This window comes from Thermobia domestica, chromosome 3 (genome assembly GCF_964235325.1).
Source record: "Thermobia domestica chromosome 3, izTheDome1.hap1.1, whole genome shotgun sequence".
Classification (NCBI taxonomy): domain Eukaryota; kingdom Metazoa; phylum Arthropoda; class Insecta; order Zygentoma; family Lepismatidae; genus Thermobia; species Thermobia domestica.
In genome coordinates, this window is record NC_137456.1 from 95,145,866 (window position 1) to 95,173,851 (window position 27,986).

Consider the following 27,986-nt stretch of genomic DNA (forward strand, 5'->3'; position numbering starts at 1 on the left):
TCCTACTGTCATTAATCAATCAAATGTGTATATGTATCTAAGCGAGGGAGCGGGCCTATCCAAAATTAAAATCCTAAAGCCGACCCTGAAAAGTACCAGATTATTATTTGGAAATAACATTCATTGATTCTATAACATTCATTGTGATTTTTTTTATAGTACTTCCACTTCATGATGTTTTACGACTTGTAAAAAACATATCACAGGACTTGTTGCTTTGGGAAACAACCCCGCAATTAAAAATGAAAACATAAACGGAAATTTTGCGTTTCCGATGGTTTACCTAATTGTGTTTGTATAGTACTGAGAAGAGATTGGTGTGATTTGAATATCGAGTTTTCTTTCCATTTTAGAATGTTCGTTCTTCTATTCGAATTCCGTAGTATGTTACGTGCATTAACATTTATAATTTCGCTTGGGTAAAGTGAATAAATTTAATTTATTAAATGAATTTCACTCGATAATATAATAATAATAATATTGCCATCAAATTAATAAACCTAGTAAAATTTTCTGGCACACAACATAATTCCGGGCCACACTAACATAATATTCCGTGAATTAGTAGTTGGCAATGCTGCTCTCTGGTGTAAATGTTTATATTCAGTAGACGGTAACGCAAGTGGAGGCTGGTAGTGTTCCTCAGTTACGAAAAATATGAGAGAAGTAGTAAAGACAATCAAGTCGGATCATAAGTTTAATTGTTTTGTTTTTATGTATTATTGAGAAAAGTGAGTGAGAAATGCTTACTTTAAAGTTTAAAAGTGAAGAACGTTTACATATTTCCAAAGGACCAGGAATAAAATCATGGAGCATCCTAATAGGTAAAGTGAAAGTGAAAAGGAGAAAATTGGTTGACTTTCTAATACTGTACTCCAAAGATGCATAAATTATGTTATTTCCTTTGTGTTAAAAAGATGCTCAGTAACTAGTTGTTTTTTTCTCCAAACTGAAATTTGTGTAGTAGTAATGTAACCATGGATAATCGAAGATTTTTTGTATCGTGCACATAAAATTTGTATTTGAGTTTACTTCTTAATTATTATTATTATTTTGGGTAAGATTTACAATGCCCGCTCCAATGGTATCTTTATGCAGACACGGGAAATTATACGTGATTAATTTTTAACAAAATGGACTCGAACTTCCCTAATCCTAAGCTATACAGACTACTATACCGTTTTAAAGTGGTCTTACTTCTTGATGCGTAGCTGGAGCGTGTATTGTAAAGCTTACCCCTTATTTATTTGTTTTTAATTTAGATGTTTGGGGAATTACTGATTCATTCACTCATATTGACTATTTTTATTTATGGCTTGTACAAAGTCCCACTCACAGAAAGAAGTTACAGTTCAAAATTGCTCCTGAACCCGAATTTTAGAATTGCACACTGGGTTCTCTTATGGAAATTTGATCCTGAATTCTTAATCTGTACGAAGAACGTCATACTTAAAACCATGAAAACAAACCCTCATATTAGAAAATGAAAAAAAAATCTATACGCGCATACATGCCTCCTTCTATGCTGGCCTTCCAGCTTCACAATATTTAAGCTATTTTATATTTCGATTTCAATAAATAATAATGTAAGATCAAACTGGTGGTTTGTTCCCTGTGGTATTGAATCACCTTCGTTTCTGTTTTAAAGTAATCAAAGGAAAGGTTAATGGAGTTACAAAAGCAACGGAACATTGAATTGTTCTTCCTTATGACCTATACAGTCTCCTTAAAGTCCGAAACATATTTAGGACCCAAAGTAATTATATTTCCTTTTTTTAATCTGTTAAGTGTTGATAGTGTACATCTGAGCACAGAATTTCATTCTACTAGATCTGGATCTGGGTTCCGTAAATGTACTGACACGTATTTTTTCACAATTTCTCTACGTAACTTAATAGTAGTGTTGTTGCAATGGATACTATAAAAATTTCCCATTCTTTTTTTTCTGTTTTCGTACGTATTTTCGAAACACATTTGACGAAAATAAGAAAAAAACTCACTTTCAAACATTCTAAGTTTGAGGGATTAAGGAAAGAGTTTCTGTATGGAGATTACAGGTTAATAACAATAAACTTATGTAATTTTTAGTTCAGAGAACAATTTGGTGTTATTTTAGTTAATAAAACCGAAGATCGGCTCGGTTCGCGATGAAACTGTCCTATCCCTAGTCCATTTTCTGTGCTACCGAATTAGATCTGAAAGCTCTTTAAAACCTTTATCCAAACAGTAGGTTTTCCCAAATAAGAACGTACAGACTTATTATGTAAGAAGTACTCGAAAAACCAATGGCAAGCGATGTCTTGTGTTCATAAGAAATAAAGATACGGAAAGGAAACCATATTTTTCTCCTTCTCATCATCGTCATACGTCTTCTGTCGTTAATGGCAGGCTACTCCCATGAATCGAACCTGGATCTTCCGGGCTAAAGGCTCGTTGCCTAACCGTATAACCTGAAGGGAACTCTCCTTAAGGTTGGAGTAATTTATTTCTTTCGAAATAATAAAAAAGTGGTAGATTATTGGTTGAAATACGATTGGTTAACAGCTTACAAAGCAAGGATCTTATAAAATAGAGGATCTGCCCTTATAACAAAATCTTGAAGCCATACGTCACAGTTTCGCCACCCTTACTCTGCCCACTCTGTCCAATAGGATCGCAATGTTTTGAGCCAACAATCATGGCGGAAACGAAAGTAGCCAATCAGACGATGGCAGAAACGAGAATAGCCAATCAGACGTGCCGATGCTCGGTTGATTTTTGGCTTCATCGATTTAATAGGATGAAGATACATATGGGCAGATCCTCTATTTATAACATCCTTGTTACAAAGCGACAAAAGTTTTTTTTTTTTTTTTTTTTTTTTTTATACAAAAGAAACACTAACCAAAGCTTAAAACACACCTTATTTTAAATTATAATAACGGTTTCGGATATCTAACATATCCTTCTTCAGACTATCGAAAATAAATGAAAATACAGACACATTGTTACGACATTGTTAATTCATTGCTATGACAAAGTTTAAATTCTTTAACTGGCATATATATAGTTATTGTCGTTTTTTTCCGCCTGTTTTGTTTCTTATACGGTCAGTGTTTCTTTTGTCAAAATAATCAATCCAAAGCCATGGATAGTCCAACTTGGACTAATAAAAGTCGTAGTGAACTTACTTGCACTAAATTGGTTCTTCTGTACTCTACAGTATTTTGAAATTGTCCATTTGTAATTCTGTATAATGGTTTCACTTCAGCAATTGTATTTTATTTATTTTTTATTTTTTTTTTATTTAATTTTTTATTTTTTTATTTATTTATTTTTTTTTTTTTTTTTGTCCTTCTGAAATAACTTTTGATACTTATATTAACAAGTATGTAAAGATCAGTACACCGTATTTTTATCAAGAGTCCTTCGTGAGTGAGTCGACAGACATATCGCATTTATGCCCAATTAGTCCCGGTTTCGAGTTCAAATGGAGGACAATTTCTCTCGGATGTAAGTTGAGAAGCGCTTTGGATTCCGCTTTAAGTTTATGTGACCACTTCCAGCATTACCTGGTTGCATAATAACACCAAGGCGAAACAAATTTATTTTTGTCCATATGTGATATGAATACATAGAGCAAATTATTTAAACCAAAAAAACCGGGTTTAAACCAAAAAACCTGTTTTTTGGTTTTTTTCAATAAAAACCATGATTTTGCCAACCCTGTTCGTTTCTAATAATTGATAAACTGTATACAGAACGTAACTAACCTTGAACGTACCCCTGTGGCAAACAATACCTACAAGGTCAGTAATTTTGATTATAATCTAGAATTGTGTTTATTATGCTCCATCAGCAGTTATTCTACACAGAACGCTTTAACCCGACGTACATCAAAGTGAGTTAAAAATTATCCACACTTTTATTAGGATAAGAATTTTTGTGTTTGTTTCTTAGCATCTTGTCGTAACTCAGATTTTGTGTCAAAAATACTGGTACGAACCTAGCCTAAACTGAAAATACCTGCTGTTTTCAGAGTGATGATATTCAAAGTGAAATCATGGGTTACGCGTAACGCCGCACACCAAGGGATGGTTAAATATATCCATCACATAAATATTTTTTTCTGTCCCAGAAAATGTAATATCCTTTTCTATTTTGTTCCTTCAGTTGTTTTAGTTTATAATTACAAAATAGAGAAGAGTTTACATTTTCTGAAACAGAAAATAATGATTTCTGTGATTGACATTTTAAACCTTCCCTTGATGTGCGGTGTTACGCTTAACCTTTTGGTGTATATAGAGTTAATATGAACATACAGATGCTGCTATAAAAAAGCAAACAAACAAACAAAAAGACTGCTGCAATACGTTCTTCATATCAATTTGTTGCATGTACAATTTATTAATTCTCAAAAGAGGATACTTAGTTATGAGTTATAAGTGCTGAAATTACCTTTTTCCCCTTATAGAAGGGGAACAATATAACACACCGATTTTACGATCATAAAAGAAATGAATACCTATCAGGCAAATCCTGAATTGGATCGTCACTTTATAACAGCCTAGCTTCACATATTATAGCAAAGGGTCGCCGATTTATAACAGTCTTTTCAAGGGATGAGAAAATCTCAAGAATAAACCAATTTATAACAAACCATTTTTTTTGGTTATGTTTTAACTTAATGTTTAGATTATGTTAGCTTAAAAAAAATTCAGTTCGAGCATGCGCAACAAATTTTATCAAAAGATTCCAAATTCTTGTTAAGTGGCCAATCGAAATGAAAGAAGACTCAACGTCGTTAACTTAAGTTAAATGAAAGAAAAGAAAAAAAAAATATCAAACTTACATATGCTTAACTCTATGAGCAGTATTCGAAATTATAAAATTGAGATTTGGTCGTGATTGTTTATTTGTGCCAATCAGTCAACAGTTACATTGTAATTATCAAGAGCAACAGAATAAGTTGGTTAAATATTTGCCTACATCGCAGTACTTTCAAACAATTACGATATTATCTTAATACATTGACTTAACATCAGAGTCGTATCCATTCTCATATTTCAATAACTTTACAATATATTCAGTTCGTGATCACTCGAGATCGACAGTCCATATGCTCTAATTATCCATTTAACGAAATGACATTATCATTATTAAAATTATTCTAAATAGACGTTCACTATTCATAACCCTGTCCATATCATTGGAATTAGGCAACAACATAAGCCTACACGACTGCTACTACATTATCATTGCACTTTAGCACAAGTAAGTAGCATGTATCAATCGTACATAATACATCTACACAAAAAAAAAACACAAATCTACTATTAATGAGATGATATATTTACAAATGAAAAAAAAAAAATGCTCTACTTCTACTTCTCTACGCCAGGGTTTACATATTTTATGAGAGATTAGAACGTCATTATCAACATTATTATCATTTTTAACTTCACACTATAATGTCATAAAATTTTCAAGAGCAATGGACACATGATAAATTTTAGATTGTGTTTAAGAACGACAAATTGACTAAATGTAAATACGTATATGTTTATCAGTAAAGTTGAGCATCAGTTAGCTACGCTGACTTCCGATGAGGCAAATATGTAAGAAATTCCATGACGCGTGAATGGCACCCTTAAACTAAATATATGCCCAAGACAGAGTCTTGCACGGACGCGTATTTTAACAAGATTTTAAGTATAAACAAAATAAAAGAAACTACAACTGAAGGTTAGCTGGAATCTGCATAGATCGAGTATGCACTTACATATCATGAGATAACAGCAATGAAAAACCGGTATATTTACTATCCTAAATTACCAAAACCCTTTTCACATTTAAGACCCGAGTCATATGGACGAAATCATTTTTCAAAATATAAATTCTTAACCTACATAAAGCCCTAACCTACGCAATTGGAAATACATGAAAAAAAAAAAAATATATCGCGAAACAAAATAACAGGACATTATTTTACGGTACACAAATTCAATTTACGTAACCCAAGCAAGCGATCAAAATATGTATTTCCCGAAATATATCACAAGACAAAATAATAGCACATTATTCAACCGTCAGCACACAAGTTCAATCTAACTAACCTAAACAAGCAATTGAAATATATTTTTCCCGAAATATATCACAAGACCACACAAAAGTACATTATTTAATAGCAAGCACACAATCTGATTTCCTAACCTAACAATCAAGATAGATGTATATTATAGGACACGTTAAATTTAAATTTTACCTAACCTAAGCAACCTAAACACATTATTTAATAAGGTACACGTTAAAATGACATTTCAGAGCGGAGATATTACTTAATCTAACAATAAAGGAAAACCGTATCAATTCTCACATGGAAAATATTAATATCAAGCGGTGCGCTTAAAGTAAAGTTCACCAACAATTTTCGATGTTGATCACATATTCTTATGATATCATTCTATTGAGTGGTAACGAGATGAGCTGTCTAAACGCGTAACGCCTTTTACTTTAACTACACATATTTATTTCAAAGCACTCCATTTGATGAGTTAATGAATCTGTTTATGATCGGAACAAGAAGAAAATAAGATAAAATGGATAGAGATTACCAAATCGATGGGGTTCCTACGAAATAGTCCTCTCAGTCCTTGTCACCTGGATTCCCGGCTTCACAGGACAGAATAGGTTAGTAAACCTATTTATTACAAGTTGCAGTCAATCTCCTCGGGTATTGGTTCCACGTCCTATTGAATATGGGACTTGGTCCCTTTATCTGATGAGATGAACTCCAACAAACCTACTTCCTGCACATTACGCTATCACTCGTAATGGCGGAAGTAACACTCGATGGCTTTAGCCAAAACTTGTTTTATGGAATTTTCACTTCTGTCGGATTCCTCAGTGTTCCTTTTTCTCCCAAAATAGGTCAGGTTTTCCAATAAATGATTTGTACTAGGTTAACTTCCAAAATTCTACACTTTTGATTACGAAATTTCTATTTCTGAGGAACCGACTTAAGCCATCGTTATTTTACACTGTAAAACGGCGTTTCACTGCGTCATCATCCTCGCTTCACCAGACCTTAATAATAGCGATTTAATATTGCATAGTCGACTACGAACAAAAACAAATTTATATTATTTCTGTTATTATACAAAACCCTAAGTAAATAAGCAATCGTTTTACCTCTTAAATAACATCTCCCGAGTATTAGAAGTACTCCTGTAATAAAGGTTTTACAACTCACTTAGTTAGTTCTTGCAGTTATTTAATATCACTATAACAACCATCGTTCCCGCTATGTAAAAGAATCGCCATCTTGGCGATGTTAGCTTTACGTATAGCGATTTCTATGCCCTCTTGCGACCGTAACCGAAATGATCGCTATGCTCTTAACAAAAGAATGACGGAAAGCAATAGCGAGAAATAACATGATAAATAAAATTGTCGTACGATCGTATTTCTGGATTGATATTATTATGAGGTAAAGTAAATTAAGGTAAATTAAAGTAGAGTAAAAGTGTAAATTAAATTTTCACTATATTAAGCTATAACCTGAGTTGAATTATTACAGTAACGCGAAAAACATTGTAAAAAGAAACAATTCGAAATTTTGTGATAAACTATTGGTGTGTTTGCGTATCTCATATGTGTTTTGCATATCGCATATAAAACTAATAACTCTTTTGTGCCATTTATTTCATTGGCAACGAAACAAATTAACATAAAAACGAATCTTTGGAGGCACTCGGGTGCAGTATTAAAATACACGAACCAACTTTAACGCTGCCTAAGCAGCCGGTAAACATTACAATACGGGTAAACATTACAATCCGGGAGCCAACTCAAATAGAATGTAAACAACCGTTAATCGGTCGGTTACAACAACATGAATATGTGGCGATTAAAGAAGTAATGCAGAGAGAAAACCTGTTGGAAAAAGGCAAACATGTTTGTGAAATAGTGCAGCATAATGTAATTACGACACACCACACAAGTAACAATATTTACACTTCCATAGAAGTTGAAAATGTTTAGTGAAATTCTAACGATTAACGTTAAGTTATGCATTATTTTAAAGTATAAAATTTAAGCTTGTAAAAGGCTGAATATACGAATAAAGAAAAAAATGTTAGAGAATGGCTAATATTCCACTTTTATTTTAACTTGATGCATGAGGAAATATTAATTTCCACCAGAAGTGTGGCATGAGAAATAAGAACTCTCGCCTCACTTTTCTTGTCCTGCTTGGTATCCATGAATCTTATGTTAATTACCTATTTCTGAACATCCATTGGTAGAATACTTTCGCCTAAGTCTAAAAAATTAAGAGTTGACAAAAGTAGAGAATTCCTTGGTGTATGTTTAATACCTGTTTCAGTGTAGTCCATTGAGTTTGTGATGTACAACATCGTGCCATGAGTTTTCTCCTTTTTTTTTTTTTTTTTTTTTTTTTTTTTTTTTTTTTTTTTTTTTTAAGCTACTACAGGTTGTAGGTGCGGAACTAAATTAACCCTTTCTGACCGTGTGATTCTATTTGAAATCACAAGACAAGGAGAAGAGTATCGGAAAAAGTATAAAAGAGTCAATCTTTAAAGAATCAAGAGATCATGATTCTGGAAAGAGATTTTAAACTTGAGAGAGAAGGGTTTTCAGTTTGTTGTTAATGAATTAGGATGTTGGCAGGAAATGGTTCAAGCATGGTGGGATAAAGTTACCCAAATAGAACAGAGACTAAAAAGAGTAAATGCAAGGCCAAGGTCGAAGAAAGGGACAAAAGTAGAATAAAGTTAAAGAAAAAGTATAAGTTCTGTTTGTTTTTAAGGATACCCGGGAGGATTGTTGGGAGTTGAATAGCTCGGGATAAAAGTGTTTAAAGAATAATAAGATACTAGTTAAAGTCGTTGTTAGGTGAATATTTGGTTCGTTATATTTAAGGATCTTGTTGCAGAAGTTTGTAGGTGATTGAGTTGTAAGGAGGTTAATTATATGAAAAAGAGTACTGAGTAAAGTACTTACGAAATATTATGTTATGTGGAATTAATATGTATAAATGGTGCCGTAAATAAAGGTTAGTATGAAAGTCTTATACAGTTACTTGTACAGGTGTAACAGTAATATATAATTTTGAAAAAAAAAAGGGGGGGGTTTCTTACTTCCTTAGACTTCAACATATAATCCATTGAAATAAAAAAATTTCTTCATTTCCAAAAAAATAATTCAGGTCAGAAAGAGTTAATTTGTTATATTTGAACTAAGAGACTATCTAACCATGGAGGAAAATATATTTCTTTTTACTCACCGCTCAGTAGCATTGTAATTTAAATATTTTTCTTTTCAATCTCTTACAGGACTCATATCTTTAGGACTAGGAGCAGGATTCTATGGAACAGGTTCGTATTAAAGTCCATATTACTTGCCAAACTTATTATTATTCATTTGAGGAAATTTATTAGAGTCACTACGGAAGACAGAACGCAAAGCAGAGGTGTTCCAGGAGAAATGAAATTTAAGGGGCAAAAAATAGGGATCATCTGTAATATTTGAAAGTGATTTCAAGTTTTTATTGTTTTGCCAGTGTCTGTTATTATATGTCTAAAACCGAAACAACGAGAATAGTGCATAAGCTTTTGAAGTGTGTATTCCAATTCCATTTAAATGCTGCTGGTTGAGCACTACTAGAGAAAAAAAAATATGGAAATGATGCAGGTAAAAGAAGAGGTATGCTTGATACGTCAATAAGTAAGTAACTTTATCCATCTTTGTGAAAATGAATTATGTAAATCTTATTTACATTAATGCGTAATTTGTTTTATAGTTTGCAATATTTCACCCCCACAGTTGCTGTGGATCCTCAAGACGGGTTCTCAGAATTCCAATAACCTACACCTATGTACATTTTTCTAACTATCTTCGTTCTTTGCACCATAGTAAATTTCTATTCGCAGAAACATCGAATTGGGTAAAACTACACATTTAAATTTCATTTCACCGAATTGAGTAATTGTATAGCTGTAAGTGTCAAACTTAAACAATTCAATTACTCAATTTTATATCCTAACTACTGTATATATAAAACTACATGAACTGACATAAAATAAAACGGTACTTGTGGAAAGTTGAAATTTGACATGATTGTAGCTTTCCGGGACTAACCCACAAAAAAATTGCCAAAAGTAAATATTTTTAATTTATAGGGGATTTAAAGGGGCGATGAAGAAATTCCCCATATTATTTAAATGGGCCTTTTTTGGACCTATAATCTCATATTTTAGGTACTTGGAATTGGAATAAAAACTTAAAATTCGGTATGCGTGTACGTTTTCGTTAGTGTTACCTAACTAAATCACCAAAAATAAAAATCTCCAACTGTAGAGTGGTTTTATAGGTAACTGAAAAATCTTTCCCATGTTATTTATATCTTCTACACGCCAAAATGTTTAGGCATTTCGGGCAGGATTAGAATGTTGAAATATGGCATGATTGCAGCCTTCCTGGACTAAACCAGGGGAAAGTTGCCAAAAGTGAATATTTTTAGTTTTTAAGGGGGTTAAAGAGTGATTAAGAAATTTCCACGTTATTTAAATGGGCGTTTTCTTGGGATGCAAGATCTTATCTTTTAGATAGTTGAAATGCGAAAAGAAACTTGAAATTTGTTAGAATTGTGGGTTTAAGTGGTGCGAGGCCGTACATCGAGTAAACGCGGGGGTCAGAGGGCCAAGCCGCCAGCTATGCCAAATTCAGGAAATGTTAAGAGCAAATGGACCAAATTCACTCTTTGATGCAAAGGCTGTTACATAAGAGACGCGAGGTCGTAGGCGGAGCAAACGCAGGGGTCTGGGGGCAGAATTCTCTAGCTAGCCAAAGGGTAGTTTCTACAAATAAAAGTATACTATGGTGCAAGAAAAGAAGATAGACAATTAAGGATGTAAATAAATGTATTTTCGTAAACTTCATTATTCATTGAGGGGGGGGGGGGGGCGGTGGTTCAGTGGTAGAGCCACCTCCGGTGCTTGGGGTCCCTGGTTCGATCCCAACTCGCGCCGTGTGGTCTTTGTAGTGGACAAACATCGTGCTCGTGGGTTTTCTCGGTGTTCTCCCGTTTCCTCACACTTTCTTCATTCCACCATTTCACTCATCATCACCTCTCCTTTAGCCAAACCGGTATAACCGTAGGACGTAAAACGTAAAGATTTCATTTCATTATTTTCATTATTCATTTTTCTAATGCTTGCTTTACTAGTATTCTTTGAGCACATACTAGTAGTGTTTTAGCTGCTTTGCCGAGCAGATGCGCCCTCACTTGCAAGCGGATTAGGACCAGGTCAATGAAAACTAGCTCCTCTCTATAAAACCTTTAATCAGTTTTCGGCGTCGCCGAAATTAAGTGATCCTAGCTCTAGTGCATGGCGCGGATCATCCATATTGCGAAGATAATATCGTCACACTGAGTAATCAGCACATTATAGAATGTCCGAATACTCAAGCCTCAGAGCACATTTAGTACTGCCTAAAAGTCTTAGATTTTAATGGATAATTCGGTGTTACTTTATACGGTGAAAATATCTTACTTTTGTTCGTGAGATTGGGAGGGTTAACAAGCTCAGAGGTTTTTCCGTTTAGATTTTTCCTAATATTTCTAATTTCTTTTTTAGTTTGTTTTTAGTTACATGCATATTTCTGTTTATTATTTATTTGCTCAGTGTTATGGTGACCTCAGTTTTAATTTTCATAGTTTCTTTGTGTTTGTGTGTGTGTGTTTTCTCTTTTAAAGTTTAGAATTTACATAAAAACAACACTTTATTTGAAATAATATTAATTTATAGTGTATCTGGATATAAAACATCTTTGGAGATACAAAACGATAAAAAAAAAGACGATGGATAGAAGAGAAAGAAACAAAAATATGAAAAAACAGCAATTGATACTGCACAGTTAGTTCTGATAGAAAAAATTCTTCGAATGATTTGTTGGGATGCAATGTACCTAAAATGGAAGCCACATTGTCACGCTGAACTGCTATACTTACACGTTGTATAAGAAAAGCAATAATCCAATTGTCACCGGTAACCTGTGCAGTACGTTGACCTACACCTGTGATGAAATTGAGACCTGCGAGGCCCCAAGTGCCGCTCGATTCAATAGCTGTGTTCACGAACATGTATCTATTCGATAGATTTTAATATTTTCTTCTTTTCTCGCATTTTTCACCGGCTGCAATAGCTCCTTCTCGTGTTAAAGAAAGAGTAAGGTTAGATTATGCAAAAGTGTCAGATCAGTGAAATTCCAGAGAAGAATTTTCCCCCTCTTCCATGGTACCATAGTCATGGCATCTGGTCTTTTGCCATCAGATCGGTTATTTTATTATATGTTTTATTTTGCATTTTTAATGTGCAGTATGTGTAGGCCATTGGCCTTCTCGGACGTGTATAAATAACCTCCCTGCTGACGACCACATTAAACTGTAACAGTCAATCAATCAATCAGGTTAAAATACAGTTTAAGATGTAGTTACTAGTGATTACGATGTCAAACGTTTCTGTGTATCTTTTTTTTTTTTTTTTTTTCCTTTCTTTCTTTCATTTCCTAAGGGCAGGGGTATGTTGGCATGGTTGTTCCATTTCATTTACCAACCGAACGTTATGGGTTCGATTTCCGCGTTCTACCATAACTAAATAGCTGCTAAAGGGTCCATTCAACCTCTGTGAAATAGGTATGAGGAAAAGACTGATGGTGCATGATGCTAACTCATCACGTCCATTAAGTATGGAAATCATGGATGGAAGTGTGGAGCTTTACCTTCGCATCGCCCGTGGACCACATTGGCCTCCGCCTCGAAACGAGACGTACATTTGCCTATTACTTTTCAAAGGATTTAATTTTATTGCTCAATACTTGCTAGCATAGTTAACTGTTAGTTTCTTGAAGTAGGATGATTCATCCTAGATGATAGTGAATGTGTTAATATGAAAACTTGTCAAAGGCATATTTTGTAATGTAATCACTGCTATTTTTTTCTCAGGTCCTTTGATTATAAAAGCCATGTGTGTAGCTGGTTGCCTTGTGGTTGGGTTAGCGTGTATGGACGAATGGCAGGTACGTAGTTCTGCAAATTTATAAGAGTAAAATAAAACATTCTTTTCTTTCCGCCAACAATTCCTAGGAATCTTTTGAGTAAGATCATATAATGTGGCATATCCATATCAGACAACGTTCATTTTGCTCTAATAAATATTCCGAATAATTACCTTATCAGTTTAACATTTTGTAGTATTCTTGGTTTCGTTGTCACAAAAATAATAATAATAAATATATGAATACGAAATTATCAACACAGTCTTGCATGCAGTTATGTATAAAGTATGCTGGTATGGTGACTGATGCTGGAAGTAAAATGATGCTGCTACGTTTAATAAAACAATACAGAACTTCAAATCAACGCAAGGAATAGTGATTTTGTTATATTTGTTAATAAAATATAATCTAAATGCCTGTGAATATTGTGACAATTCAAGGAGGAAAGTAATACTCTTTAATAGAATTGAAAGAAGTTCAGAGTGTAAAAATTGGGTATGTATATAAACTATATTTATTTATGCAATATTAAAGCAATATAAGAATAGCTTGGTTATCTGGATATCTCTCAAACGTAACTGCGAATAATACTTCATCTAATTCAGTTAGGCTAAAAGATAAATATGAAGAAGTTCGTGTACAAACTATCGTAAGTGTCCGTCGTTGGAAAATTCAGAAAATTCAGCTTGATAAGTAAAGTGGACCTACCTGTGCACCACGAAGGTTTCTTCTATTCAGTGTATAAATTCGATCAATGCTGTGACCTTTATCGACGTCAGTCTGACTGTTTACTTAAACCTGCTTACATCCACATCATTTTATATATTCCTGTGAAATAAAACGTGAGACCACAGAGTATTCTGACGGCACTATAATTTCATCACTATTTGCACTTATTTCATGATCATTGTGCTTTTTAAAATATGATAACCTCTATAAACTTTAAAGAAACATAGCAGTCCTGTTGTAACGAATTTGTGAATGTTCGCACTTTGGATCTTAGTGAGCTACGTATCTTGATTGAACATGTTAGTGTTACAAAATTAAGTACATTTTATTTACGTATTATATATCCTACAGCTTCAATCAGTAAATAAGTTTAGGTTGAGTTAACTTTTTAGGATTTACATTTCTGGGCTTTTGACATCTAAGGGCTTTTAGCCCATCGCGTTTGAGGGATGACGTCCCTCGGCGAACACTCTATCCGGGGAAAGGGAAGGAAGAAAGGATTGGGGAAGGAAGGTAAATGCCTGGAGGTTTACCTTAAATCTCTGCTAAAATCGGAGTAGTAGCAATCCACTGCCACATCCGTTTTCAATATTGATCTATACAGAGAGAAAATAATAATAGATAGCGAGAAGTGATTTTGGATCGATTTAGCGTTCGAAGAATATGTATTATCTTCTGTCTTAGCCCTGTTCAAACAGGAAATGACAGAAATCAGATACTTCCGGTTTTAACGTTTGTTTGTCGTACAATAGAAACCGTTAATACATAGTGAGAAGCGGCTTTCTGCAATGAAGCGTCGAAAAATATATTCCATCTGTACTCTAATCTCTGTGATGTCTTCGTTGAACACCTTGAGAATATAAATTTCTGTATGTTTTTGCTTTTAGAAAGAAATAATTTGTTTTCAATAATTTGTTTTCAATATGCGATGGCCTTCTTTGCGAAGTAGTCATGAAGTGGAGCGAGGGGCATAATGGAAAATCAAGACTTTTCAGTGAAATATTCATAGTGTAGCATCTCAAATAAATGTTTACTGAGAAAATTCCTAAAAATATTATGTTTCAAGCTCCTTATCAACAATGATACTTCGATTTTCTGTTCATTGGAGTTGAACGTGGATGCACATGTCCACCACGTCCTGAGTTTCGAACTCGGGACGCATGATGACATTCGTATTAACATATAACTAGCTACTCGAGAGCTTTAATAGCAGGAAACTTTACTTTGTTCCGAATTCTTTTAAGCATTTAGTATATTTGCGTCTTTGGTACGAGATGTCCAGGTTCGATTCCCGGCGGGAGCTCATATGGTTCGGATCCTACGTTCAGTTGTAGCCTCGAACAGAACCCTCACTACTGAAGAGGACGCTAAACTCAAATCCAAATTTAGTATATTTAAAGCAATTTCATTACACAATTTGATTGTAAACAGAACACTGTTGGATAAACAGAAAAATATTAAAGCTGGCTAGGGGTAAATTTATCTTTTGTTCCACGGTTTCCATACAAGCTCTATATTACTGTCACCGGTGGCACGGTTAGCTTGATTATCTATTCTGCCCATATAACCTTCATTAAAAATATCTTCGGTTTCACTTTTTCCTTGTTTTTTTCATTATTTTAGAAAGTAAAATATTTCATATTTCAGTTACGCTGCAGATTGTAATTAATAGCAATAGTTTCGTTCTTATCTTGCGTAACTGTACTTCAATACTCTCTCGATATTTCGGCTCCGCGGCTTTTTATTGAACAGATCATTGCGTCAAGGAAAGTGAAAGTGATTTAACATGAAGGTCAATAAAAACAGAAAATAAAAGTTGAATTTAAGAAATGCATCATAGTCTTCTAAGGAATTTGTTAATATCTACTTAACACCAGTTCTATTTTTATTATTATTACACTGTGGTTGTGTGTTCGAATCTATAGTGCAATTGGTAGTTATCCCAGTTGTCAAATTGAACCGGTTTTGTTATTCTTTCGTTTTGTTGGGAAAGTCACGCAATAGTTCATGAAAATTATTCCCATTAATCATGTTCTCATAGAAAGAATATGAAATGACGCACGTGCCTGTCAAGCAATCGGAAGTTAGTCTGACCATCGACCTTCAGTAATACAGGCACGTTGCGCACATATAGCAGTCATAACTCATCCAGTGTCGAAGAGAAATGCAGATATTGAAGCAGTTTGTTCCCGTGGGTTTGTTGTATGTCTTTAAAGTGGGCTCGTTAGCTGCCGCATCAGGTCGCCGCATATGCCAAGTAGAGAGTGCCGTGAACGAACGCACCATCAGGCATTGATTCCAGAAATTCCGTTCAGGAGATGTAACCCCTTCGGATGAACCTCGCAGTGGACAACCACATTTGTTGAATGACGAGGCCCTGAAAGCAGCCATAGAGGAAGACGGTGGTCTAACGTGTGATGAACTTGCAGAAAAGTTCCATGTTTCCGCTGAAACAGTCAGAATGCACCTGCATGGGATAGAAAAGACAAGTTAAGCAAGTGAGTACCCCACATATTGTTGGTAGCCAACAAGGAACAAGTGACAGCCTTTTCGTCCTTGCTCACTCGACACCTAAACACACCTTTTTTTGATCGCTTCTTCATTGCTGGCGAAAAGTGGGTCCTATATAACACTTCCATGCTTACCAGACATTGCATTGGTTGTTGCCACGTGACCCTGTTTTTCACACTGCAAAACCACCTCAGCACCCACGAAAGATTATACTCTCTGTATGAAGAAACTGTCGGCAAGTGATGCATTACGAACTCCTTCCACTTGGTCAGACCATCATTGCTGATCTTTTTCTCTGCAGTTGCAAAGGGTTCACCATGCATTACGACAGAAGGAGTCGGTATTAGTGAATCGCAAAAGTGTACTGTTCCTGCATGACAAGCCAAGCGACTTGTGGCAAGAAAATCCGGGAGAGCGTCTGTAACTTGGCTCGGAGACACTGCTATGCATCATATTCACCGGACCTTGCGCCAACAGATTACCATCTGTTTCATTCCCTCGACAACCACCTCCGTGAGAGATTCTTCGCAAATGAAGGAGACCTGCACAACGCAGTCACAGACTTCTTTGCATTCACGATCGCTGAGTTTTATCACCAGAGTATTGTGCAGCTGCAGGATCGTTAGCAAAAGTTGTTGGAAGCTGATGGAGATTACTTCGAAACCTAAAGGTATGTACCGTCCACTGTATTGTTTTTTGTTTATCACTGCTCTAGAACAGGAAGAACTTTTGGGTTACATTGTATAACCTTGTTTTGTCGTTGTAATATCTCATATTCTATGCTATTTCGTGTACTACAAATATGTTTTCTTATGTCGGTTTGTATAAATTCATGGTGATTTTCCTTTGAAACTTTCCCACTTTTCATCTTTTTTAGACATTATCCATAACTCAGTGCGCGCTATAAATTACTACGGTCTCACTAGAATTCTATTAAGATATATAGTTTAGTTTTAGTTGCTTGATAGCTTAATATATGTTAATATTACTAAAGTAAATTTTATTGCCAACTTGTATTCTGTCTTTTATTGTTTAGCCTATTTTATTTTCATTATCTATTGTCAATTTAAGATACTCGAACTTAGTAACTCCTTCGAACTCCAGTTCTCTCTTTGTTAGGTTCTGTGGTCTTTAGAGTTAAACTTGGATTCTGGATAATTAAACAAGAAATGGGATCATGCAATAAAGTATAGTGCGAGTTTGTCGACGAGAAAAAAGAGCAGCAGCGAAGTTCCATTTGGTAGTTGGTCTGACTTGAGTTTACAGGTTAAGGAGCTATTCCGTAATTGACAAAGAAAAGCTGGTTATAAATAACTGTTCTTAATAATAATAATAATAAAATTCATAGTAGACTATGCGTATCTACTGACCTAGATTTTAAGATTTTTTTAGGGACAGCAGCTTGAACTGGGCTACCAAAAGTACTATCAAATAAGATTACAGAGCTGTGAGTACAAGTAGTTTGTCTTTGCTAAATATTTCAGTGCAAATATTACCTTTTTAAGGTTGAATGCCGAATCAAGAAGAGTAAGAATTGTAATTTTACTTACTTTCACTTTGTTTCTTTAGGATTGCGTCATGGATAAACAGCAGAATAAAGCAACAGTTACGCGAGCTAATTGGTATGACAAATTGTGCTGCAGAATTCCAGAGTGCAATACAACAGTTTTGAGTTTAAGTAGTATCATAGATGTCACGATAGAAGTTACAAAAATAAAGTCCCAGCAGTTTCATCATTTAAAGCTTGTTTTAAACTCAGGCATTCCTATTCCAATTATGAAGATTAAAGACTCTGTACAAGGGTAAGTAAAATATACATTGCTTATAGTAATGTTTGTTTGTTTTGGTAATTAATTATGTAGCATTGCATGATTGCAAGTGTAATAAGGGATGAATTATGATAGACTTACGAACCATTTTTTCGGTGAAGTTAATTCAGCTACTTATGAAAGCTATATATTGACTATGTAGAGGAGAAAAGTAATTTCTCATCTTGCATCTTGGGAATACCAGTATCATAACAAGCATTCTTATTATAAAACCAAGAGGCTTCAGAATGTCAGTCACGCTGCTGTTGTTCATAGTTAGTCTAATAGTTTTCGCTAGGCTACAAGCAATTTGCAGGTGAGCCAAAGGCTTCGGGAAAACAAGTAGTTCATGTATAATAAAAATGGAAATTGTATTTACCGTACTTGTACGTTAAATCATTTTTGTTCTTACCTGTATTTTGGCTTCAAATTCTTCTGAAGGCATCTTCTGAGCAAACATATTAGAAAATCTCCGGCTGCTTCGTGGATTCATATACCTGTGATCTTAAAGTTGCGTTTTATCCCTATCTGTAAATTCTTTTGTGTGCACTAACGAGTCCTGTTATTCTTTGTTCTAATCTATCTCTGTAAAATTCAACAGATAATATGAGGAGTAACAATAAATATTTTGATTGCAAATAGTTCACCATCATACTGCTCAGGCTCTAGTTCTTATACATTGTTCTTTTACCATTCATTTCATCATCATTCATTTCTCGTCGTCCCCTTTAAGGTAGAACAGAATTCAGAGCAAAAGACAAAAACATATTACAATCACTTTTATTTCGCTTAAATATGACTGGAAATGAGCTTGCTTTGTGACAATCTACGACTTTGTAGCTTGGTGACATTCTGCAATTTGGCGACAAAGGATTTCGATTCTACAGTTTGGGAAAAATTGGTATTTCAAAAAGGTTATTTTCCTTTAGTTGAAAGGGAACTGTTTTATTTATTTAAAGCAATCAGGCAGTCATTCATGCAGTAACATAGAGACTGTACAGTCATGTTAGAAGTTTTCTTACGTGGCAGTTATCCAATATTGCTATTAATTCTCCAACCGTGTTCGCTGTTTCTAGACCATTCAACTGTTGTATTATAAGGCATCTTATGGTTTCTTGAAATTTTTTGATAAGTATATTATTTGATGGTGTACAGCGGGATGAGTTCGCAACACTGTAAGTTGGAATAGGTGTTATTTTCTACTATAACATGCACTCTAACGTTTATTATACAAGTCTTTGTGCTTTTTTATACAAGTTCAGCAATACATGCCCTTTTCAAAAATACATGATTTGCGTGGTAGTTGGAGGGAAAGATGAATACACTGTTCTTCAAATACTTAACTTTCGGCAAGTGAGAAATGGCTGATAATATTAGAAATAATATGACATAACTTGATATCAGTGAGTCTTACATGTTTTTATTATTATCAAAGAGATGGAACCAAAACACCATTTTCCGTCACAGAAATTACGTACAATTGATTTTAGTATGAAAAGAAGATAACGATATTGTTTGGGTTAGACAGAGCTTCGTCGCTTTCCTCTTATCACGTTTTGGTTCACTTACGGTCAGAGCTCAACTTAATTTCGACAGTCTGGGTAAATACTTTGGAACTCCTGCTGATAAGAACTGAATTCCTCTTCAAAAGGCATGATAATAATAATTTTGGAATAGAAATTATGATACTATCTTCATATTTCTACAGAATCTGTCCAGAAAGTAATGAGACTGGCCGTTGCGTGGCGTTCCAGTCGCCAGCAGCGCGCTTCCCGGCAAGGAAACTTGTAGTGGGGGTCTAAGCTAAGCAACGCACTGGACATCAGTCGCGTCCGAGCTCTGATGCAATAAGGATCACGCGTGGCGCAAAAGCTGTTTTTCAGTTTCTGTCATGGCATATTTCTATGGTCTCCCGTCCGTTCTTGAAATTACTGAAGCACTAGAAAACCTCGGCTCTTGATAGGGCGTATCTTTGTAAGCATTTTTGGCCAGGTAAAAGCGAACTTTAATGCGAATTCTTCATTTGTTACGTTTTCTGTTGTGATAAAAACTCAAAACCAGCTTTTGCGCTACACGTGACCCTTACTGCATCAGAGCTCGGAGGCGACTGATGTCCAGTGCGTTACTTAGCTTATACCCCCCATTACAAATTCCTTTGCCAGGGAGCCCGCTGATGGCGACTGGAGCGCCACGCGACTGCCAATTTCATTACTTTCTGGACAGACCCTGTATCTTGTGGCTCGAAAGATGCATATGATGATCTATCACATTCTTTGACGTACAATTCAGATTTTTCTTTCTCTTAAAATAGTAATCCTGACTACGCCTATTACAATCCTTTTAAACGGTGTGCCCTGACGTTACCATTGGTGTGACTACGGTGAAACTTATTATTGATGCAGATCTGCATTATGGACTAATTTTATTTTATTTTCAGAAATAATAATTTCAGTTATTGAATTCCATTTCTTTTGTACACCGTAATGTTTCATGAAAATAATAATAATAAAAAAAATACAAAGTAAATTGGCATTAGCTATAAGGAAAGAAGATAGAAGTCTCCCATAGGTTTTAAATTACACAGTGTCCTAAAAACTGAAGAAAAAATTAAAAATGCTAACCTGTGAGTACCTTCGTAAAATTTCAGTCGTAGATATGATTTAGTGGTGTAGTGAAAGACTGTAATTTCGTCATATTTTGTTCCGTTCGATGGTTCCGTTAATTAGTTCATTCTTAATGCGTCGGTAGTTCTGTTTCATAGGTAGTTTTCATTATTTTAATTATCTGCTAACGTAAATATTGTTCCTTCCAATGTGTAATTTCTTCTGCGATATTGCAAATACCAACACTGCATTGAAAATATCGAAGAAAAAATACAAATTAGAAGGAACATTATGCAGGTTAGTAGATTATTATATTACAGTGTCTTCCATACGCTTTATATGTGTCTTAAAAAAAAAAAAAAAAAAAAAAAAAAAAAAAAAAAAATCAGTCATGAGTAAATTCGAGGGTTAATATGGGAACAAAAACAGTAAACATATCGTTATATACTACGAGGGCTCTTCAGAACGTAACACATTTTGAAATAAAAAAAAAAAAAAATAACAGAATGAATAAACCAAAATGTATTAATACATTTGAAAGGTACACTCTTAAGTTATTTTTCCACATAATCAAAATACAAATTAAGGCACTTATACCGTGGCGTATGTTTTTCAATACCGTCGCGGTAGAAATCTGCCTCCTGCGATTTCAATCACTGACTTACACCGGGATGCAGTTCGGCGTCATGTCAATATGAAAGCATTGTGTAGCGAGCCATGTCTTGATCGCTGGGAAGAGGTGGTGGGTGATGGAACACCTCCCGCCCAAAACCATCCAAGAGGTCTCGGGAACGCTTGGCCGTGTGTGGACGTGCATTGTCGTAATAAAAAAACTCATTATTCAATGTCCGTACACTTCACACAGTTGGCGATGGATTTCAACTGGCTTATATTTTTTGACAACTAAAACTTAATCACAGAACGCACATCACAAGAGGCGGGGTTTTCTGTTACAGCATACATTGTAACACGTCACAGGCCTCACGCTACCACAGCTGGATGCGTAGTGAGTATGGAAACATTCTGACACCAAGATGGCGACTCTAGCCTCGCTCACTGCCGCGATAGGGCAAAACGTCTGGGACTTTCTAGACAGGCCTCGTATGTTTTTTTTTTTTTTTTTTTTTTTTTTTTTTTTTTTTTTTTTTACACTGAAGTAGAAGAGCATGTGAAGACTATGTAAAATAACGACTTAAACCTTGTGGCCCTGATGAAAAATGGCCGAACAAAAACATTATTCAGGCTAGTAGACGATATTACAAAATTATATATTTCATTGTGTCGTAAGAAGAATTGTTATTGTTCCGGATTGCTACATCGTGATACATGATCACACTTCTGTTGTTATTATGGTTCATTTCATATTTGATTAAAAATGTATTTATTTTCTTTATAGTGAATTGGCGCACATAGCGAACCAGATCAGTTTATTCTTGAAATTACACAGAATTGAACAGTTAGAAGATCGGGGATACTTTTTTATGGATAACGACAGTGATTCGTCCGATGATGAAGCTTCTGAATCTTCGGATACAATTTCAGAACCTGAAATACTACCAAATGAGGGATCAATGAACATTATTCTAAGCAAAGTAATGGAAGTACCTAGAGAACATTACCGCCAAGGTTTGTTGTAAGAGTATTCAAAAATGAAATTATGTAGTTAATTAATTAATACAAAACAAACTAAATAACTTACTTATTACATTACAGTGCTATTGTTACAGTTTCGACAGTTTTATGCATATATATATATATATGTAAATAAATGTAGTGTGTGTATGTATGTGTATGTGTGAATGCTTAATATTATATATATTGGTACTGTTATAGTTATAAGTAATGTTTTATTACTTTAGAGGCTTTAAAGAACACAATATTTTTGTGTTTGTGTTTATCAACTATACATTTTGGTGCTAATAACATGTAAAGCACTAAATAAGTCTGTGATCTTAGAGATAGATATAAATTTCACTTATAAGTGACCTAAAAATTAAATTACACGCATTATTATAAAACGTGTAAATTATCCTGAAACTTAAGGATAATTATTTTGCTAAACAGCTCGTATTTATTGATTGAAATCTCTAAACCCATGGGATTTCACGAGTAATCAGGATTATATTCGTTTACCACAAGAGTTAAACTCGATACAGTGTTATATTTGCATATGTATTCTTTTTGTTGTGTCACACGTACAGCTTGTACCCATCGACAAATCATGTATTGTTAATAATTTCTGTTCGCGAGGTGATTGCAGTATCTGTGGTTGTCTCATATACAATGTCATAGGGTATTAGTTTAAAATAAAAACGGAAAGATTAAGGTATTACAGGCGTCTCTAAAAATATTTTTAGGTATCAGCCATAGACGACTAAAGTCAATAATTCTGTATTCTTCATGGAAATATGTGTAGAGTTGAAAGCATCGAATGCATTGTGTAATTCTGAACAATGCACTTTTTATGAGATACAACCTTGGACCACAACTATGATCATGACATTTTTAGTATGGGTGTAAAAGTAAAAAAATGAAATGTAAACCCTCATATTTAAACTTTGTAATAAATACTCTTGGAATTATATAGTAGTGCCATATCTTAAGGAAGTTTCTGCCATCCTTTTTCGTGAAGATTACATAAAATAGAAATCAAACATTGCATTCTCCTAATATAGGTATGCAGTTTTTCTTCCTTTTTCTTTTTTCCCCACAAAAAAAATAAACTTGGCTGCTTAATCAGTACAGAATATTTTGTCCCATCTGTGAATACTTTTGTTGCTCTACATTGAGAGTATATTTAGAGGTTCCTCATTAATTACAAAACAGAGGGTATGAACATAACTTTTTGTTGGTCAGATTGAACTTTTATTTCTGATTGTAGTTTTTAAGTACACGTCATACTCCAAGCTCGACCTACATCAGCTCGTATTTCCATGTGGACTATATTCGTTCTTTTCTTCTTTCTCCACCGGTTTTTATTCTTGAGAATATAATGTTATTTATATCAAGACAACATACATTTAATTCGAGTAAATATCTTTAATTTGTGGGTGCTAAAATACACATACAAATATTATAGCAAGAAAGGTAAATAAGTATACTCAGCGTTGTTGTTAATTGGTCGTTGCTCCTCTTAATCACTGTCTTGCTCTTCATTTTCTTTTCACTGTGAGAGTTTAGTTCTAAATACAATACTGTTCGCTTTGCTTCACCTTCGTGATCGTGTCTTGTTCAGTCGTACTAATGGTTTTCCAGACTCGTTTCATCGTGAACAGTATAGAATTATTATTATTATTATTATTTTAATATCTTAATGTTGGCTGAAACTGCATGCATTCCCTTTCATATTAGCAAATAAAAAGATAATTGTGGTTTTTGCTAATATTATCTTCTCCGTCTTTTGTCTCTTTCGAAGTTCATTGTTTATTGAGACTTAATGAAACATCTGTATGAAGACAGATGTCACACTAAGTATTACGAATAAAACTAGAAATTGAGGAAGACCACTTAGCATTAAGTAGAATTCGGAATTTATTTTTAATTTTCCAAAAGAAATAATTGGTTTTGTTTGAGGAGAATGCTATTGGAAAACGCATTATTTTATATTTTAAATTAATAGTTGCATTCATAATTGGTGAATATTGTAAAAAGTATTACATTAATAATTTGTCTTCCACAATAATATTTAATTTATTGTCAATTATTTTTTTCTTGTTACTCGTATCGACAAAGGCATGTGTTTATTACATATATATATATTTTTTTAATTTCCCAAATGCATAATTACTTTTCATGAATTGCAGAAATAAGTTCAAAAGTACAAAATATTGTAAAATAATGCCCATTTATTTTGATACTTTAGAATGTGCTATCACAGAGTGCCTTCCAATTGTATGTTGTCTGTTTTAGCTTTTTGAGAGGAAGTGGGGAGGAGAAGAATGTTTTTCGAATTTTGGATGTGCAAAACCGGTTTTTATGAAAATTGGAAATCGGTTTATATAGGAAAACCGAACCCCGACATTTCTCTTTTCTCCAAAACAGTTTGGTTTTCTTAAAAGAACTGATTCGGTTTTTGACCAAAACCATTTTTCCAAAGGAGTCCTTTAAAAATCACGAAAACTTTTTTGTGCCCTTCACTATTTCGAATATGGTTAGCATTTTAAGTGATGTTACAGAGTATTACAACAAACAGCTGATTTTACTTTGGCGACTTATTTTCATGAAGGAAGTGCTTACTTTCTATCTACTCTCAAACCCTCGTGTGATAGCTCTCATTTAAAGTTTTCTGTTGTTACTTACAAGTGATAAATACTCATTTATAATTCTTTATTGCCCTGTGTAATTACCGTATTATTGTAAGGAAAATATTGTACATTGAGACTATATATGTAAATATCTAGCATGTGTGTCGTGTTTCTGAATTTCATGTTCACATGCAGAGGATACAATAAATGTACGTCTCTTGCTCTAAAAGAATATCTGAAGAATGGTAGTTAAGCTGTGTATATTCTTCAAGATTAATTTCTTCATGCATCATAGTAGGCAAAAATGGTTTGCGAAGTGTATTTACATATAATAATGAATATTATAAGTTTAGTAGTTCAGAGTACACATGTATAATTTGTAGAGATAATTGCATAAGAATGACATCCTATACAATGGAGTAAAATGAAGTATACATAGTTCAAGATTGTATCTAATTCCTCTTCGGATGCATAATGTATGTTGATTGGTCACATTACTGAATTGACTTACTTTTTTATGTGTTCAAACAGTTGAAAAAATATTAAATTGCTTTATAGTCTGAGTACAATCATACGTTGTCGTAATTAAGTCCCATACTACCTCATATGAGTCAATTTGCACTGCATTGTCGCACGACATAACGACAAGCAGTATTTATCAACGACAAAATTAGTATATTCAAGAATTTTATGACAAATAGAATAATACACACCAAACTCTGTTATAGAGGTTACATTCTTAATGTAACGTTTCAGTTCTGAGCTCGCGAACTGTATTTACTGCTAAAACCTGGCGATGATTGAATCTATGATGATGACATGCTCAGAACTTATGTTGATTAACATATTGACGATTAGATATTCCTTAATAATAATTTTTAAAAGCTAAATATGCATATAGCTGTAAAGCTGTATATGTAAATTTTCTTTATAAATTGGTTTATTAAAAACTCTTCTATATTGTATATAACATTGCAATATTAACTGACTTCTTGCAGTTTTTCAAATTTTAAATAGTTTGTGAATGACATGCTTACAATGTTACACAGAAGAAATTCTTATTCTACAAACTTTTTTCTTTTTATTTTATTTTCTTTATTTTCGTCGTTCTCGTCCAGCAAATGGTGAGATATAGATTTAAAAAGATCTTGGTGTGGTATAGTCGCAGTGTAGATGAAAGTACAGGACGTTCCAAAGAAATAAAGCACTTTTTCATATAATTCATCTTTTGGTTTCATTAATGAAGAAATAATGATAACAAAACAAAAAGCTTCTGTTGAAGATCTTCCTGGAAATGAATTATATTTCGTTTATTTGTATTGTGATGTTGCACTATTTTCTCTGTCTTCTTATGTTAATTTCGTGTCTGTTATCCAAGATATGATAGTAACTCAAGTTTTCCCAAATTTTGATAAGTAGAATTTACAAGTCCAGCAATTCTCCGAAAATAATTACAGCAGAAAAAACTCAATTTTTAATATGGAACTATTATTACTATTATTATTGATAATAACAACAACGTTTTATTTGTACACAATTAGTACTCTTAAGACTTCAAAAAAATTCTTGAAATCTTTTTTGAAATCCTAGAGTAGTGTTTGAGCACAACTGGAACTTTGTTCTTCAGCGTAAGACAATATTGATCCATCTGTCAGAAACTCGTATAGAAGAGCTGAAGTAAAAAGAGCAGTTTACGTTTACGACGGTGGCGTAGGTACTCACAACGTTCATACGTAAACCTGATATATATCCTTTCTTTTCAGGCGGTTTTAATAATTTATATCCAAGGCCACTATAGTGTCTTACGTGATTTCTTCATATTTACCTTTTAGAAGTTTCATGTTAAATCTCCCATGACGGCACGTTAGATCCTTGTTTCTAAATATCTATTTCAGGAGATCAAGAGCATGAATACGAAGGTGATTCAATAATTATTGTCCCTGACCTATAAGGAGTATTATTTTTCCAAAAAGTCTCCGTTCATAGTAATGCACTTCTTCCACCTATGCTGTAAAGCCACTATGCCAGCTTCAAAGAAAGTCTCTGGCTGAGCCGTGAGCCATTCCTCCACAGCTTCAATAACAGCTGCATTTGAGTGAAACTTCTTCCCCTTAAGTTGCTCCTTCAACTTTGGGAACAAATGAGTCACTAGGGCTGAGGTCGGGTGAGTAGGGAGGAAGTTCCAACACATCAAAACCAGCAGCATAACCAGTAAGATGGTTTTTGTGGGCTGGAGCATTATCTTGGTGGAACTGCACTGTTCGCTGCAACATCCCGCGCCGTTTTTCTTTGATTACTTCGCGTAAATTAGGGATTAGGGCTGCATAATAGGCCCCCGTGATAGTGTGTCCAACTTCAGGTAGTCAATAAGAAGCACACCCTTCGCATCCCAAAAAATTGTGGCCATAACCTTGCGTGCTGATGCTTGCACTTAGAACTTGCGTGAGGGAGGCAAACTGCTGTGCCGCCACTCCATGCTTTGTCGTTTGGACTCGGGATCATAGTGGTGGAGCCACATCTCATCCGCTGTCACAAATCTATTACAGAACTGTTTCAGGTCTGCCCCCATAACCTCTAAACCAGCCCTTGAACATCGAACTCTGTCTTTCTGATGTTCACGAGATAAAATTTTGGGTACCCATCGCGCTGACACCTTTCTGAATCCCAAGTGTTCATGCAAAATGGTTTCCACTGAGTTTACAGAGATGTGCATGATGTCTGCTAACTGTTGCACCGTGATTCGTCTGTCTGCTATAATCGTATCATCAGTGTTTTCTGGGGTGTATGCTGTTGTTGGATGACCAGCACCAGGGGCCTGTTGACAGCTTTCCCTGCCGCAATGGAAGTCGCGGCACCAGTTCTTTACCACTTGGTAGGAAGGAGCCCCATTACCCAACACACTGATCATGTCCTCATGAATCTCCTTTGGGCTTAACCCCTTTTTCTGGAGGTACTTGATGACAGCTCGTTGTTCGGTTTTCTCCATTTTTCAAGCTAGGTGCCACCTCTCACACCTGAAACGACAAAAAAGA

At 34.5% G+C, this 27,986-nt stretch overlaps 1 protein-coding gene across 1 annotated transcript; it reads left to right on the forward strand.

The window, feature by feature from the left end:
• The first annotated feature begins 558 nt into the window (after window positions 1–558).
• On the forward strand, window positions 559–27,941 carry LOC145680622 (cytochrome b-245 chaperone 1-like). Its single transcript, XM_081751308.1, has 5 exons — window positions 559–824; window positions 9,336–9,377; window positions 13,007–13,080; window positions 17,869–18,101; window positions 22,107–27,941. The coding sequence occupies exons 1-5, from the start codon at window positions 743–745 to the stop codon at window positions 22,345–22,347; spliced, it is 672 nt and encodes a 223-aa protein (XP_081607434.1). The 5' UTR covers window positions 559–742; the 3' UTR covers window positions 22,348–27,941.
• The last annotated feature ends 45 nt before the right edge of the window (window positions 27,942–27,986 follow it).